Source organism: Tiliqua scincoides, chromosome 1 (genome assembly GCF_035046505.1).
Source record: "Tiliqua scincoides isolate rTilSci1 chromosome 1, rTilSci1.hap2, whole genome shotgun sequence".
Taxonomy (NCBI): Eukaryota; Metazoa; Chordata; class Lepidosauria; order Squamata; family Scincidae; genus Tiliqua; species Tiliqua scincoides.
The window spans coordinates 59,528,388-59,546,215 of NC_089821.1; the positions used below are offsets into that span (position 1 = coordinate 59,528,388).

A 17,828-nucleotide genomic window follows, 5' to 3' on the forward strand; every position below is an offset into this window, starting at 1 on the left:
AAGCAGGACAGAGCTGGGTTCAGCTCCACTGGACCCCCCCCCCCCACTGGAGAAGCGAAGAGGGTATTTTATTCTTCCTTTTACCTTTTCCCTAACTCTCCAGCCTTCCAGCAGGCAAGAATGGCTGCTGTCCCTTTAAAAATTTTTTACTTTGTTTAACCTGCAGCCTGGAGGCTTTAGAGCAAGGCAGCCAAACCTATTTTGAATTTCAGTACTGGCTGCAGTCCCTTTCAGAGAGTTCCCTTTGTTTTACCAGCTGCCTGCCTAGAGGCTCCTGCTTTAGAGCAAGACAGCCAACTCTACTCTTGAATTTCTCACCTTTCTGCGCCTAACCTGGCTGCCCTCCTTTGACCCAGGGCAGTGCTTTAGCAGCAGCCGTGCAGCACCCGGGCTGCCCTCATCTGACCCCAGGGCAGCCCCCCCTCCTTTGCCGACAACAAGCAACAGCAGTTGCACACCCAGCAGGCACTCCCGTGACTCCAGCTGTCCGGCCCCCCCTCCCGCGCCTGGCAGGGGTGAGGCAGGCTTGCTCGCGAGTGCTCCGGCTGCAGCCAGCCTCCGGAGCTGCTTTCCCCCAGCAGCAGCAGTGGTGCGGAGCTTCCTCCTCCCCTCCCCATTGTTCAAGGGCACCACGTGGTTGGCGGGCGCCATCTTGGATTAGCGCTCAAAGGGCACAAAGACCACCCCCCCCCCAAGCAGGGCAGGGGCGGCAGAGGCAGGCTCACAGCGGCAGCAGGGGCTGTCCAGTCGCTTGAGCTGCCTCCAGCCACAGCAGGAGAGCAGTGGAGGAGAGGACCGCGCACACGAGTGCCATCTTGGCCATGCGCCAGGCCGGGACCGGACCAGAATTTGGAGAAGCGGTGAGCCCCCCTTGAGCTGGTGGACACCCGCACACACACATGCCCACCCTCAACAAGGCCCCTGACGTGCACACTCCCTGCGCAGGCTCAGCACCTTAGATTGGGGAGAGCTTTCCAGGGCCAACCAAGACATGGTCCAGGCCAGCGTCAACGCTGCCATGGAGGCACACCAGCAACCACGGGGGGGCACCCCAGAGCATCCACCCACAGGGCTCCCAGCTTCCACCCCAGAGGAGGAGGAAGAGGAGGAGGATGAAGATGAACCCCCCCTCAAGCCTCAAGTCACCCCTGGTGGACACCCCAGTAGCAGCACTGGGATCCCCAGTCATCCGCCCCACAGACAGTGACGGTCTCCCAAGGGACCCCACAGACAAGAAGGTAGAGCTAGCCACCAGGGGGGATTCGAGGCCTCCTCCAATGTGCTGCGGGCCTCCGTCTCCACTTCCCTCTGCTCCAGAGCGTTGGTCCTTTGACTTCAGCAGTTCAGTGAGACCCACAAGCTATGCTCCAGGGCTAGCTTGGATATCAGAAAGATGGCCTCAGCTGCTGCCTCCATAGCAGACGCCACAGTCGGATATCAGAAAGATGACCTCAGCTGCCGCCTTCGTAGCAGACACCACAGCAGATGGCATCTTGACCAGGGCCATGGCTGCAGGAGTTGCCATGCGTTGTAGCACCTGGCTGCGTAGCTGGGATGTGGATGCAACCTCACACATCAAGGTCACCAGCCTCCCCTTCTAGGGAGCCAAGTTGTTCAGGGACGCCCTTGACCCGCTACCGGTGGAGTCCAGGGGAAAGAAGAGGGTACTGCCCACCAGGGAAAGGATGGTGGATGCGGCTGCGCAGTCTGGACCAGGGCTTGCCCATCCAGATACACCACAGAGCCGTCCTGTTCACAGACGTGAGTCTCCAGGGATGGGGGCACACGCCCCCGAGGAGGTAACACAGGGCCGCTGGTCCCCAAGCAAGAAGACAGCTCCCATCAACCTGCTAGAGTTGAGGACCATTCGACTAGCCCTGTCGCCCTCCCCCAACTCAGGGACCAAGACGTTCTAGTTTACAACGACAACATCGCGGCAAAGGGGGTACCAGGTCAGCAGCGCTGCAGATGGAGGCACACAGACTAATGCTGTGGGCAGAAAAGAACCTCAGGTCCATCAGAGCCGAGCACATCGCCGGACTGGAAAACACATCAGTGAACTGGCTGAGTCGCCAGGACCTCGACCATTCAGAATGGAGGCTTCACCCGCAGGTCTTTGCAGGGATCAACCATCAGTTTGGTCTGATAATCTTAGACCTGTTCTCCAGCAGCCACAACCACCAGCTGCCGAGGTTCTTCTCCCAAGGATGCTGTCCGGAAGCAGAGGGGATGGATGCACTCCACCAGTGGTGGCCCCGAGGGGTAATGCATGCCTTCCACCCCCCCACAAAGCGCCTGCAGATGGCCCTCACAAGGGTCAGGCTAGAGCAGGCCGAGGTCCTCCTCATAGCCCCAAACTGGCCCTGCCGGCCCTGGTATCCGGACCTGCGGGAGCTGGCCATTCCCCCACCCATTCCCCTCCCCTAGCGCCCAGACCTACTGTCACAGGGCCCTATCCCGCACCCACAGATAGCCAAGCTCCATCTAGCTGCCTGGAGATTGAGCAGAAGAGGTTAACCAAGTCAGGCTTCTCCCCCGCCGTACTGGCTACTCATCTCTCTGACCAGAGAGGATCCACCAATAGAGTCTACAATGGAACCTGGAGGGTCCTAACTGAATGGTGCCAACCCCGGAACCTTGACCCGGACAGTATCCGGTCAAGGACTTCCTGAACTTCCTCCAGGCAGGCCTCAACAAGGGCCTCTGCATGGCCACCCTTAAGAGGCAGGTCTCAGCAGTCACCTCCATCCTGGGGTTCACCAAGGGAAGGGCCCTGGCGTCACACCCCTATGTTAGAAAATTCCTCAGGGGAGTGAACCTCCTCAATCCGCCCTCCATGACCAGGGCCCCCACATGGGACCTGACCCTGGTGCTGAGGGCGTTGATGAGGCCTCCCTTTGAGCCTATGGCGACATGCTCGCTGAAGCTATTATCACAGAAGACCGCTTTCGTGGTGGGTGTCTCTTCTGCCAGAAGAGTATCCCAGCTGGCAACCCTCTCTGTAGCCAGGGAGCTCTGCCAGATCTAGGAGGACAAGATTGTCCTCCGCACCAACCCTATCATCCTACCCAAGGTGAACTTCCTGTTTCACCGCTCGCAGGAGGTGGTGCTGCTCACCTTCTGCCCCAATCCTTATCCCAGAGAGTGGGAATGGCATGCCCTCAACGTGCATCAGGCAGTGAGCTTTTATCTCTCCAGGACCTCAGCCCACTGGCGTTCAGAGGCCTTGTTTGTCTCATTCCGACCTAGTGACCAAGGCAAGAAGGTGTCTCCCTCCAGCATTTCCAGATGGGTTAGGGAGGCCTTAGCCGAGGCCTACAGGGCATCCAGCAAGGACCCCCCTAAGGGCATAGTGGCCCATTTCCTCAGGGGGGCTGTCACCTCAGCCGCATTCAGGGCTCATCTCTCCCTGGAGGTAGTATGCAGGGCAGCTACCTGGAGCTCGCCTAACACCTTTATCAAACACTACAAGATCGACACCTTCGCCTCTGGGGATGCACCCTTCGCAAGGCGCGTCCTTCAGAGCGTAGCTCTATAAGCTTACGTCAGCTCCCATCCTTGAGGAGCACTGCTTGGGCACATCCCACTTGTAAGGACTGACATGGAGATCCCAGTGGAGAACAGGGAGATTTGTACTTACCGTGAATCCCCCTTCTCAGTGGTCTCCATGTCCGGATTAGTCCGTCTGCCCTCACAGCCATAAAAAAAAAAAGGAGGAAAAACAGACATGCTGAACACCAGAATGGTAAAGTCAGGGGGACGCAGTACAGCTCAGAGTAGCAGTAGACCTGGGGTAGGGCCCCACACCACCTGGGCCCATTCTGCACTCATCCCCCGAGCCAACACACAACGCAGCACGTGACACCAGATGACCGCCACTACAGTGCATCCAGATGGACACAAAACATCTGGCGTCAGGGGCGGGGCTCTTCAAGCTTGGACGGTCTGGGGAGTCCAGGCAGCCCCTCCCCTCAAGACGACCAAAAGACTCTGGCCTGCCTACCTGAGAGGGAGGAGCTACCCACTTGTAAGGACTAATCTGGTCATGGAGACCACTGAGAAGTGGGATTCACGGTAAGTACAATTCTCCCGGTTTTCAACAAAAAATTCACAAAGCCGTTTGCAGACAAAATCAAATATTTAAAGCTGATATCTGTTATCTTTTAATTTTAGCAGTATCAGAGCCAGTTATTTCAACAAACAGATGACGTAGATGGAAAAACAGAAATAATCATTAAGGTAAGTACAAGAATTAGATTTTATTTTTATTTTAGGCCACCTTATATTTTTTAAAAATACAAAGCAAAAATGCAGATACTATAAAATTCATGTTCATCAAACAGCCCTTAAGCAATTATTATGCACTTCTTTCTGTATTGACCTTATGTTGTAATTTCCTATTATTGGTTAATTTGTTTGCTTCCAGGTTCAGTTTGATCTCCCAGAAATACAGTGATACAACCCTCTGTGTATGTTGTATTGATACCACCCATTTATTTGTGGTGGCCTTTTCTACATTCTTCTTTAAATTGGGTTTTAATATCATGGTGTTTTGCCAAATAGAGACCGTGAGTTCCACAAGCAGAGCTGGGGTTTCCCCATTGTGAGCTCTGAAATAGGTGTGCTCTTTGCCTTCTGTAGCTTAAAGTGGATCCCAGCTGCAGGCATGGGTTTCTGGTATGCAGTCACCACAGTTGCAGAATATACTGTGACTTTGGTGAAATTTAGATAGCTATGCTTTCTGGTGATGATGCAGTATGTACTTAATAATAAAGGTTTCTATAGCTGTAGAGACAAGAACATAGTGTGTAGTTTTTGTGAGTCTGTGCTATCAGGCCATTTTTTGTGCATCTCAGCAGGCACTGAAGATAGCAAAGCAAGGTGGGAGTTGAACATGCAGTTATTTTGGCACTGTGCCCAATAATGGGAGATGCATAAAACTGTGTGGGACCCTCCTCTAAAACCACCACTATCACCGGAAGAGATCTGTTCAAGAATCTACCGTTGTCATCTCTAGTTTGGCTCTCAGTTAAACTAGTCCCCCTTGCTACTTACAGCCATATCAATTTTTGTAAGAGCTGTAGTGTCAACTTATCAATTGATTGCTTACAAGAGCTGTTGCTTCCTTAGCACTGTACCTCCATGTTGGGCCATTAACACAAGGAATATAATTCTGTAGAACTTGTTATATTTCAAGGTTTGTGGATAATTTGCAGGCAGATGGTGCAAACAAATTAGGTGTTAATCAGAGTGTAATTTAGTTGTGCCTAAAAACCAGCAGATCAATCTGCACTAAATATGGTTTGTGCTAACACTCTCATAGCATGGCAATTTATTCTCTGCCAAGAATCGCTTCCTGTGCTGGCCTTATACAACTGCATCAGGTTGCTAATCGCACCTGGGTAATTGTATGTGCTGCAGACAGACTGAGCTGTGAAACCTTCCCCATGTCTTTTTCTGCTCTAGTTTGGAAATGAGCCATCCCAGCTATAGTAAAGCTCCAATAGTCTGGCACCTTTGGGACAAAGGTGGTACTGAATTATCAGTTGGACTATCAGGAGGTCCTGTCCCGCCCTCAGTGATCCCTGAATCTAGCTTTCCCGTTGTGATAACAAGTTCACTACTTACATTACTGCCCAGATCTCTACTTACATTATTACCAAACTGCTCAGGTTGTCTCTGAGTGGCTTCCATAGACTGTCTTGGTGATGCCATCACTGTCCTAGGCGTGACTGCACTGCGCAGGGGTGAACGAGTTAGCTCCTGACCTTGAAGCAGTTTTGGACAATTTTGATTCTGGACTATCAGGAGTGCCAGAGAAGTGGATACCAGATATTGGAGTTTTACTGTGCACAGCTTTTTCATTTTCTAATGGGTTTATGAAGGAAAAATATCACATTATCCTGTGGTGTTAAAAGTCTTGCCTGAACCTAAGGAGTTGATAAGTCCCCCGTCCCGTCCCCCCCGCAAATGAAGAAGTGCTCTTATTCTCAGCTTGGGATTACTTCTTTATTCTGATGCTTCTCTATGTCTTTTCACTTCCCACCTCATCCCTTCTTATCAGAAATAAACCTGGCTGCTCCATTCTGCTCAGATCTGCACCAGCTTGTCAGGTGGCATAGATCTAAGTAGACCCAGTGGGGCCGCCGCAGTGCGACACAGGGTAAAGGGAAAGGTTTCCCCTTGCCTCAGGCTGTGCCACTTTCGGCACCAAACTTGCATTGCATGCAGTGCAGGCCCACTGGCCTGCCTGTTTCCAGTGCAAAGTTAGAATTGCACCCTTAGTTACTCACTAATATTCACTGTTTAGCACAAGAATGTTGAATATAAGGCCCACAGGCCAGATATGGCCCGTGGAAGCCATATCTTTTTCAGGCCCATGTAATAGTTGGCATCTCCCAGTGCTGCCGTTTCAGCAACACCACTTCTGCCAAGGCTCTGGGAGGGACAGATGGAAGGAGGCCTCAGAAGGCAAGGAATGCTACAGGGACAGACCCAGAAGTGCGTGAGAAGAAGACACTGCTGAGGTATAGGGAGAGCCCAGTTATCATTCAGGCTGCCCTTTCAGCATTGCCACTTCTGCCGAGGTGTCACTTCACAGGCCATGTCTTAGCTACAGAGCTGCCAAGTGATGCCTTGGCAGAAAAGGCACTGCTGAAAGGGCGGCCATATTATAACTGAACTCCCAGCATGATGATTGGGCTCTCTCATATCTTGAAAATATGATCAAGATTTGCACATTTTCTTGTCGAATTTCTGCATGAAAATAAGATGCTTATTTCTGGCCATCATCTGCTTAATGATGTCATTCTGACCCTTAGTAGGTGCCATGAATGCTAATCAGCTATACGAACAAGTTTGAAACCTCTGGTTTAGCACCGTATTCAGTTTGTTTGAATAAAATTACCACTTGATTTTGGATTTCCCCCATCCCTTTAATTAAAAAATTGTAGTCCTCTGTTAGAGAATAGCAGGAAGGACCATGTATTTGATCTCTTTCAGTATAATTTATTACCATTAGGACTGGTAGGAATCAAGAGTTCCTAGGAGCAAGTAACCATGGTAAACTGGAGATTCAGAAGGTCATTTCATATATCTGCATTTTTAAAGGAAAATAAAATGTCACAGCTGTGGGTGACACTAAGAACATTTCTTTGGCAGTGGAGCCCACTTTAGAAACAGAAATTGGGAACCTGCAGCCCATCTGCTTATTGCACTTGCATGAGATTAACTTGATTTGCATGTTGTTTGTATATCAAGGGGTGGCCAAATTATGTGTTTCAGACAAGTTGTACTTATAACATTTCTGAAATTATCCTGAAATATGAAAAATGTTGACTTGTGAAAGAAATCATGAGAACTGAAATAAAAGCAACAGGGCTTGTCACTGGCTACTGTCCTTGGGACTGCCATCTCTAGAAACATCATGTATGTAGTCATTCTCAGGAGTTTTCACAAGAGCCCACAAGCCTCAGTGTTGCTTATCTGTGATTCAAAGTCTAGATACCTTTCAAAACTTGTCATCTCATTTATTAAACAGAGTTAATATGTAACATAACCTTGCTTTCAACTGTATGTGTCTGAAAAGTAGCACTTATAAACAGAGAGCAATGAATAATATGCAGAATTGTAAAAAGTTTATGTGCCTCTGTTTAATTCAGATACAGTCTTTTCAATCATAAAGTCCAATGTGCCCTCTCCATATTTGCCTTGGATAGTTTGTGGTTGTTCAGACAGATTGAAGGACAAAAGGGTGTAGAAGTGACATGCCTGTTCAAATTCTTCATACTCATTTGCAGTATGGAAAGAGCTGATTTTTACAAAGCATTACCTTCAAGGGTCTCTAGAAGCTATGCATCATCTCTCTTCTTTGTCCCATGTACCTTGTACTTGCAAGAATGAATGAAGTTTCACTTCTCATTGATTTAGCTTCTTTGTCTGCATTATGACAGCAATCCTGTGTAAACTGTGGCCGCGAGGCAATGAACGAGTGCACTGGCTGCCATAAAGTCAATTATTGCTCAACATTCTGTCAACGGAAGGTAATATATTCCTTTTGCATCCCAGTTTCAATAGTTCATAGATGAAGAGCCCAATCCTATCCCCTTGCCACTGGTGGAATGTGTGTTTCGCCAGCAGAAGGCAGGGGATATGACAGAATGTAAATTCCACTGGCCAGTGCAGCGAGGCTGCCAGTGTAATTACTAATGGCTGGGCACACTGACCAGCAAAGAAAACTCTGCCTGCCCATGTGAAGTGAGTGGCAGTGGGGATGGTCAGTGGGAAGAATGAGGTGGGGAGGGGGAATGGGGTAGTTTCTGGGCAGGCAGGGAGTAGAACAGTGGAAGGAAGGTTAGACAATTGAATGCAGCTAGATTCTATCTCCCTTTCTGCTGCCATTACAATAGCTGGTGCAGGACCAAGGAAACCCATGGGAAAAGCAGAGGCTTTCCCCAGTGCAAGAGAACAAAAATTGCCTTACCCTGAGAAGACCTCTGCAACTGCTTTCCCACCCAAAGATGCAGTGTGCAGTCCATTGGTGTGCCTGAATCGGTGGAAGGGGTTTAGAACTGAACTGGAAATGGAGAAATATGCATCCATGATCCACTACTCAATCACTATTCGTTTAGCTGAGGGTTGAACAGTAAGGCTGCTCAGTAGACCTCATCTTACAGTCTTGTCTAAAATATATGTGCTCTACTGCATGCTCCATAGATTTCAGGAAAATTTATTTCCTTAACCCTAAGTGAGTTTAGAATTGCGATGTTTGGGGAGAATGTCTTCCACAACAAAGCAGAATTTCTTCCACAAAAGGTTAGTTTAACCCATGTTTAATGTTGCCCTGATTCACTTTCACTGATTATGTGCTTTCATTTAAGCATCTATCTCTTTTGTTCCTCATTTTCAGGATTGGAAAGACCACCAGCATATGTGCGGCCAGTCAACCACAGTTACTGTTCAGGCAGAAGAGGTCCATGTTACAGACGATGTGATAGAGAAAGTTGTTGTCTGAAACCTCTTTACCTCTTCAAGTTTGCATAGTTGTTCAGGGAGGTGGCAGACTGGCTGGACCAGTTATCCTGCTGTGAAGTCATGTTGATAGATTGAACTCATCAAGAAGAACAGATTCTGATATTATTTACATGTTGCTGGCCAACATGAGCACTTTGTAAAGCAGAAACAGAAACTATGTGAACATGAGAATGCTGAGTGGTTCCACTTATAAGAAGAGAATGCTTACATCACAGGGCTGTTCACGAAACCTCTGCAAAGCTGACTAGCAGTTTAAATGGCTGCATCTACAGCTCCACTGGATGATGATAGTTCTTTAAAGTGACTTATGAAAGCTTAACACAGTTGATAATAATCACTTTCTTCTGAGATGCCTTCAAATAGCTTGAATGATGTTTAAGTTGTATCACTGTTGCTCTGTGCACATGCTGGCCTACCTCCTCATTTTAAAAATGTATATAGAACAGCCTGGTCCTTCAGTGGGTTGAAGTTATTGACTTTTTAAAAAACCTACTTAAGATGTATTTGGATTTGAATTCCATCACCATTTTAGCTTTGGTTGGTATATTGTTTTGGGGTTTTCTCTCTGCAGGACAAAATTTAACATTTTGGAAATTCTGCATGGTAAATGTCACGTTGAACAAAGTACAATGCAATCATGAAACTTCTTGTAATATTCATTCCAAGTGTGAATACGAATCTGGAGCTTTTGAATGGCTATGGGAAACAGATGATTTCCACTATGACCAAAACTTGAAATGAGATTTCAGCAGAATTAGACCTATATAATTCAGCTGCTTCACAACCCCCGAAAATAGAGCATCCCTTGCATAAGCACCCTCCTTCTGATCAAAAACTGGGAGAAAAGTCTACAGTGAGAAGTAGAATTACCCCTTGGTCATTCTGTTTGACAAGCACATGGCTAAATAGGTCTCCATGATAGAGTGAGGTTAGCACTGAACCAAATACCCTCACTCCTGATTCAAGTGGACCCCAAGCTAGCTACTTCTGTTCTCTCAACCTTTCATGCTACTGTTTTTGCTTCCTGGCTTCCCAGTGGCATCTTGCCACTGCTTAGATGGCTTTTATGAAGATCAGCAGTTGCACTTAGAGTATCTCTCCACCCCAGAAGCTGCCACCCTCCCCTAGACAAGTTATCCAAACTGCTCAGTGACAAGACTAGCCCTTGATCTTAGGAAGGATTTGGTTGTTCAATAACAAATGTTTACTTGCTAATAGTATGACGAGGCAGTTGCTTGAGCTCTTGGCAAGGTCATGTGAAAGGCCTCAGCTTTTATTTATAGGTTTATTGCCTACTGCCTGTTTGACTTGTAGGGAATGGCCTGTAGATCCCAGTCCATTGAATAGGAGCCATAGATCAACGTTATGACATGATGTAACATGAACAAAGTCAGGGTGGTTTTGCTCTGCTTTCTCATAACTTTGATTTTCATACTTCTGAAGTTGGTTCTACCTTCTTCTATATGTGTAAAATGATAAAATGTTCTCTCAGAATAATTCATACTTTGCACAGTGTTTACAGCTCTGAATGGGTGCTGCCAAAAATAAGAGGAAAAGGTGCAACTGTACATTTCTACAGCATCTCACTTAAGGCCTTCCATGATACAAGAAGATTAGTTTGAAAATAGCACCTGCCAAGTGTTAACATTGCACCATATAAATGAGCATTGGTTCTAGGGCATGATCATTCCTTTGAGAAGAAAGTGGGGATGGGGGGAGAAGTACTAAAAAGTACTTCTAGTGTTGATGAAACAGGTTCCTTTTTCTGACTTCTGGCCTGGTCCAGAGATGTACCTATTGTGAAAAGATACTCCCTCAAATTGTGGCATACCAACTTCTGCTTCAGTGGAACATTCAAAACCCATAAAGTTACCCTGGCATTGCAGGACTCTGATGCTGGGATTAGGTGTGCTTTGTGAATGTGCTGTAAATATACTTGTTCAATTGCACTTCAGTGTTATTTTACAGAGCAGAAGAAAGTCTGTCACCACTGTGTGGTGAACCTTGAGTCAGAGCCTGCCGTCAAAGAAATTTCCTGAGTTGGAATGCTTTGGTAAGCACAGGTGTCTGGGCTCCTGTCTTGAAAACTGGGCTTATAGTTTGCCTGTTGCCCTCAAACATTAAAGCCAACATTAGTACAGTAGTTGACATTTAGTGCTGTTTGACATTGTTGAGAAAACCACGTTTTTTCCCATTCCGAGGCAGTCTAGTGCTAAACTACTGTATATTAGAACTTGGAACATGTCTGAATAGGAATTTTGTAACCATTTCATATTTATTTATTTATTTTTAATTAACACACACGGACATACAAACATATAGCATACATTTAGGAGTGCTAAATACCATATACCATTACTCATTAATCATACTATATCTCCTAATCTACTACTCATCTACTCCTGCCTCTTATTAGTTTATCCATTTATTTATATAATATATACTAAATTTTCCCTAATGCCCTGTACTATATTTTCTAAATTTTCACTTTCTATCAAACATAAACTTACTTCGATTACTCATTAATATTAAAACAAAATAATCTAATTACCAAAGTATAACATATAAAACAATTTTTCCATCTACTTCTAACTCTTCTACTCATTTATATATTTCTTATATCAAATATAATAGATTTTTCCTAATTCCCTATATCTTTTCTAAATATTCACTTTTTATCATCTCAACTAGTGCAATTACTCATTAATATCAAATAATAATCTAATTTCCAAATTATAATAAAACCAACAATCTCTTATAATATGTTCTTTACCATTCTCCAATCTAATTCTCCAATCTGATTACATTTTTTTCTTTAACATAATAACCACCTATAAAACAATTCATCCACACGCTAATATTTCCAGCTATTTTTTCTAATTCATTCTAATTCATATATATCAATTTCGTTTATATTTATTTTTTAAGTAAATTTAAACCAGTTATTAACTAAATAAAATTCTCCAATTTTCTTTAACTCTCACGTTAACTCTCAGGATTCTTTTTCTTTCTTTCCATTTTTTCTCCTGTAATATCTTTAATAATTTATCTCTGTAACAGAATCCAGTAAGCCCACACTTTCTTGTATAAGGTATGTTCATTCTTCCAATTAACTGGGATATGTTTTCTTCTTCTTCCAACAAATTTTGTATTTTGTACACCCATGTTACTCTGTCCATCTTCTCTATTTCGATCTCCATCAGCGTCCCCTCTAGAGCCTGTTGATTTTCCACTTTTCTAATTTCTGTATCCACTCTTCTGATGATGATTTCATCCCTCACCATCATCTTTTCCGCTTTCTCCTTCTGTTTATCTTCTGTTTTCTTCACATCTTCCAATTGCTCCTTGCACATATCTATCTGTTGAGAGAGAGTCTTTAAACTGGCTTGAATCTGCAAGGACCAGCTCAACTGCTGTCTTCTCACTGTGAGCAATTTTTCCAAATTTTGGAGGATCATTTGAATCCAAATATCTGGAACAGGCTCCATCTTGCAATTTCTCTCTAATCCACAAGATGTCCACAGCGTATTATTCTCCTTACTTTCACCACATGTTTTTTCAGTCAGGCATTTTTTGAATTTTTCTTACAGATAACAGTGTGATTAATGGAGAAAAACAAAACGAAAGAAAGAGTCTCAAGGATACAAAACTCTTTCAAGTCTAATAAAAATTATGTCCACAAGTAATTCTGGATTTTAGTCCACACACCAAATTATATTTAATTATAATCCATGACCGATTTATTCCACTACAAAGATAAAGAGCACTTTCAACATCCTTAAAAAGTTTCTCATTAATGCCTTCAGTATATCCAGGGCTTTTAGCCAAATCAGTCAATCAAAGCCGGGGACAATATTAACACATACTTATCTTAAATTTCCAACTTAAACTTTACGCTTCATGCTTTTTCTTCCATATGGTATCTTAGCACGGAGCCAGCAGCTTGATTGCAGACACTGCACCTCCCCCAATACTGTCCCTGATGATTAGGTTTCCGAAAAGAAAGCCCCCCTCCCCCGGGTTGAGCTTTCAAAATCTCTGGTACCTACACTGTGGAAAGATCTTATCTCTCCTGATAAAGATCTCCAGATCCTCTTCAGACCTGCAGTTTTTTGGCAGGAAACATACTGTCTCTCAGGAGCCCCTGGAGACATGTCTGTTCATCCACTGTTGGCTCCTCCTCCTCCTCCCTCCTGGAATTTTGCAACCACTTCAGAGGAGTGAGCCCATTAGAAATCCAGCAAAGATGTCCTTGTTGAGATGGCTTTTGATTTTTGTGCAACAGATTTCCGGTGTCCCCCATTATAAAAGGTTGGCACTATGATTTTTAATAGTATTATGAAGAGGATTATTGGTGTGCATTGCACATTACAGCACAAGCAGAAGGGCTTCCAACTCTCCAGTTTTTGTGAGGCTTGATTATTGATATAAAGAGTGAACTTTTGAGGGGAGCAAAATCATGTTTTTCATTAGTGTTACCATTAGTGTTAAAATCCCTGATTTTTGCTTCTCTGTGCATAATCCTGGCCAACCACGTCCACTCTGAATGTGTGGAGAAGGCAGAGGGAGAGAAAGAAACAAGAATAATGGGGGGAATGAGAGTGAGCAAATGCTTATTGCTTGTAAATTAGACCTTTTAGAAGCTGGGAAAGAAGACTGGAAAAAGTTAAGCAGGTGTCATAGAGAAACTGGGATTTAAGAATGAGTTTTGAAGTACTGATTTTGTACTTCTTTTGGGGTTGTCTCAGTTATCCTCTCCATTCCTTCTGATTGGAAAGGCCACCAATGCTCTCCAGTCACTGTGAGCCACCTTGACCTTTATCTGATGAAGATAAGAGCTGACTCAACTCTTAATGAGCTGCAAAAAGACAGAGGCTTGTAAAGAAGAGAGCTGCATCTTTTCAGTCCCTTTCACATTTCTCATGCCTTCACTAGACTTTGGCCTTTTCAGAGAAGTAGTGAAATTCAGCAAGGGATCAAGACCTTTGCAATGGGTAAGTGGGTCGAATGGACTCACAAATAATTACCTATAGCATCAATGATGTTGACTGGGGACACAGGACACAGTACAATTACTTTATTTATTTTGAGCCCAGCTGAAGCCAAGCTCTCCTCAACTGCCTGCCTACAGCCCAACCCTGAATGCCTCTTCGCCCAGGACTGCAGCAACACCAAAATGGCAACCACTGCATCCTGTGGGTGCTAAAGCTACTGCTGAGGTCTACTCAGGGTAAGGGAGCGTTTGCAGTGCGATGCAGAGCTGAGGTGATCAGTTGGCGCTGTCAATGAATCTCCTTGCCACCGCAAATGGATCTCCTCAGCTCTGCACTTGCATTTGAGGAGGCACAGAGCCAAGGAGACCTGTGTCAGGTTGCCTGGCTCCAGGGGAGTGTTAGGATGCAGCAGCAAAGGCTGCCACCATCTTCCCCCTTGCCGGGCCCAATTCTCCCCTCCTGCTCTCCCTCTGCCCTGTTCCACCCGCTCCCTGCCACCCCCTGCCCCAAGAAGTCTTACCACTGACTAGTACTAGAGGAGCCCCAGCCATCCATGTGCGCTGAAGCTCAGCGCCTATTGGCTCTGGCCCAACACTGGCACTCCTTCCTCCCCTGGTGCCTTGCAGCATGCTTATGATAGAGCTGGTGGTATGCACATACCCCTGGCACTTTGGGTTTCAGGATTGGGCTCTCAGGCTGCAGTCCTCAATTCAATTACTAAGGATCCTATTGAATTCTAAAGTCTAAAGTACTTAAACTAAGTTCTGAGTAACCATATTTAGGCTTGTGCTCTCATTCCTACCTCTGTGGTGAAAGTCACCAGTCCAGGTAATCAGATACTACAGTGCCACTGTATGGCTTCAACAGCAAGATTAGGGCTTTATTTTAAAATTGTGCAGATATCGTAAAAAGTTGATATTATGTTCATGTGGATTCAAAACTTGTAGTTTCATGTTACCAGATTTTTTTGTCAGTTTACACAGTAAAAAATAGGACGATATAGCTTCTAGTTCCTTCCTTGCCCATTGTTTATAAGGGGGAAGTAACTGACCAGAGCTCCAGCACATAAGTTTTGCCTCTTGTTCACCTCTGTGAAATTCAGTTTCAGGTGTCGAACTTAAGGGCATATAAAGGAAGTCCATGCCTTTTGCTTGAACTGAATAGTCTTCAAAATGCTTTGCAACATTTCCACTGTCAGACCGTTAATCTTCAGGCATTTCAGAAAATGTCACTTCAGTGCATGTGAGTATGAGCTTGAAGCCTCACCCCTTTTAACACCCCACTTTATCTGGCTCGAAATGGCGGTGGTATCACAACTCAGTTTTGCTGTTAAGTTGTCCTCTATAAGGGTCTTACTAATGGTCAAACTACTCGTACATGTTCTGCTAAATGCACATAGTCTGGCCCTGGTACACACGGTGCTGGTTTATATTTCTAAATCAGTGTTTCCAAAGTGGGTTTCCAGTGGGTTGGGACCCACCAGTGGGTTGTGAGCTGATGTTTGGTGGGTCATGAAAAGTTTTGAAACATTTTTTTTAAACTTTGCAAGCACCCTTGTCCAGTTTGCAGAAGAAAACCGTCAGATAGTATGAGGTCATCTTCAAACCCCCAAATTAAAATTTCACTTTAAAAAATTTTCTCTAGTAATTGGCATGCCATAGATCATGTGTGAGCCCAGTTTCAGATTTTTGTCTCTAACTGCACATCATTGCTCTCCAGTTCAGACTTCTGAGGACCTGGATTCACTATAAAGGTTTGGGAGAACAGTCCTTGAACTCCATTTTTACAGAATCTAGCAAATGCCTAGACACAATATGTAAGGTCTCTAGCAACCTCAGGAGCACAGGACTCTGTAATTAATGGATTATTAATTATCATTAATAAATATTCTCCCTCAGTGTAGTGGGTCGCAATAGATTGTTGTTTTAAAAAGTGGGTCCTATTTATTAATTATCATTAATAAATATTCTCCCTCAGTGTAGTGGGTCACAATAGATTGTTGTTTTAAAAAGTGCTAAAATGTTTGGGAAGCACTGTTCTAAATAGCAGGTGTGGGCGTCCCAGCCCAGACTGCAACTTTGGCATGAGAGAGGAGGCCTTTAAATCTTTGCTTCCTCTAGGGTCCCATTCGGATTCCCCTGCAGCTGTTATTTGGCACCAAGGGGAGCTTCCCTCCTGGAGCAGCCAGTGGAGAGGGGAAGCAGGAACTGGCCTACAGTGAGTACAAAGGTTTCAATCCCCCCTTACACCATGGCTCCAGTCATGGTTGGATTCCTGCAAGTTCCTTTTTACAACAATAGTGCAAGTGTGCCCGGCTGTACGCATTTAAAGTAATATGCAGTTTAGCCCTTATAATGAGGGTGGGACTCCACTGAAACTTGGTATGAGTTTCCGCTCCTGTATTTGGTGAGAGCCCATTGGGAGGGGCTTGAACAGTAGAAAGGATGGGAGGGAGAGTTACTTAACCCCTCACACACCTGCCTGTTCTCTCCGGAAAATGCATGCCTACCCATTGGTTAACTTTTCCTCCAATGGACATTTTTTCCAATTTATCAGGTAGCTGGGAGAAAGTACTTATAGAGGATGATGGTACAGACATCTCCCCCATGCCTGTGGATCTGGTATATGTGGATTTAGGGATCTGCGGATCTCCCCCTCCACCCCCATTACAGCACCTTAGTTGTTGTTTACTAGCGCTGGAAGTGTAGGTACTTCTTTAACAAAGCAAGATTCTTGCTGATGAACCAGCCTGCATGCTAGAGGGAGACTAACTGAATGTTAACAGGAAGCAGGAAAGGCTGTGAAGGAGATAAAACAGGGAGGAGAGATGGGAGGGGGGCAGGGGCTGCGGGAGAGGGTGGATCTGGTGGCAATGGCATGCATCATATCCTATCTTCCCCTTTGGCAGCCTCCCCACCCCCTTCCTCTCCTCAGATTTGTACCAACAAAATTGCTAGCACAGGTCTGTGCAGGTCCATTGCAGAGTTGGGGAGCTTATGGAATATTAAAGGGATATAAATCCCCTTTCCCCTCCAAAGCCCCCCTATCCTCCACCACCCCTCTGGATACAGTGCATGTCTTTTTGGTGCAGCTGCACCAGAGGAGGGGGGGGATAGGATTGGGGATTGGATTGAGTGTGTTCTTAGGCACACACTTAATCAGCTATCTAATCTCCATTAATCAATTGAATGTGGGAATGTATACATACGCATAAGCGCACCTACATGCTTATGCCTGAATTGTGGCCCTTCAATTGTTCTTCATTTACTGCTCAGTTGCCTATCTCATTTCCTTTCAGGGTCAAACATGTTTATGCATCTCCTGTGATCAGCCTTTTGTTTGTTTGCTTGTTTGCACCCCTTCCCAAAGCCCAAGTTTTCTTCTGTGACCAACTTAGCATGCAGAGTCATGAAGTCCCGTGCAGTTTTCCTAATCTTAAACTCAGCAGGACAAAGCACAAGTCAGAGGCTAAGCCTCTTCTGGAACACTTTGTGACACGGCAGGAAGTCATCCCTGCTGATGCTGTGCTGCTGCCTCATTCCCTGCTTAGGATATTACAACAGCTGCAATTAGTTGTACAGAAAGGCAAGCCACGCAGGGGGTTTAATGTATATGAGGTGTAAGTGGCAGACCTGAGAAGAGGCAAAGGCTACTCAATCTGATTGCTGCTGTTTCTGTGCTGGGTCCTTGATGGGAGTCGGGAGAAGTGGATATACTTAGCAGCTGGAAGTGCTGTGGTAAGCAGGTCCTCAGTGTAATTTTCCCATATGGCGTCCAATTTTGAGTAATACAATTCAGGAT

General features: G+C 45.4%; 1 protein-coding gene across 1 annotated transcript in view; it reads left to right on the forward strand.

Annotated features, from left to right (window-relative positions):
• The window catches only part of DEAF1 (DEAF1 transcription factor), a 44,963-nt gene extending 35,380 nt beyond the window's left edge, over positions 1-9,583 (forward strand). Inside the window, exons 11-13 of the mRNA XM_066610571.1 lie at positions 4,174-4,239; positions 7,953-8,042; positions 8,909-9,583. Coding sequence (XP_066466668.1) covers positions 4,174-4,239; positions 7,953-8,042; positions 8,909-9,013 — 261 coding nt within the window. The 3' untranslated portion in view covers positions 9,014-9,583. The remainder of the gene's footprint in view (positions 1-4,173; positions 4,240-7,952; positions 8,043-8,908) is intronic.
• The last annotated feature ends 8,245 nt before the right edge of the window (positions 9,584-17,828 follow it).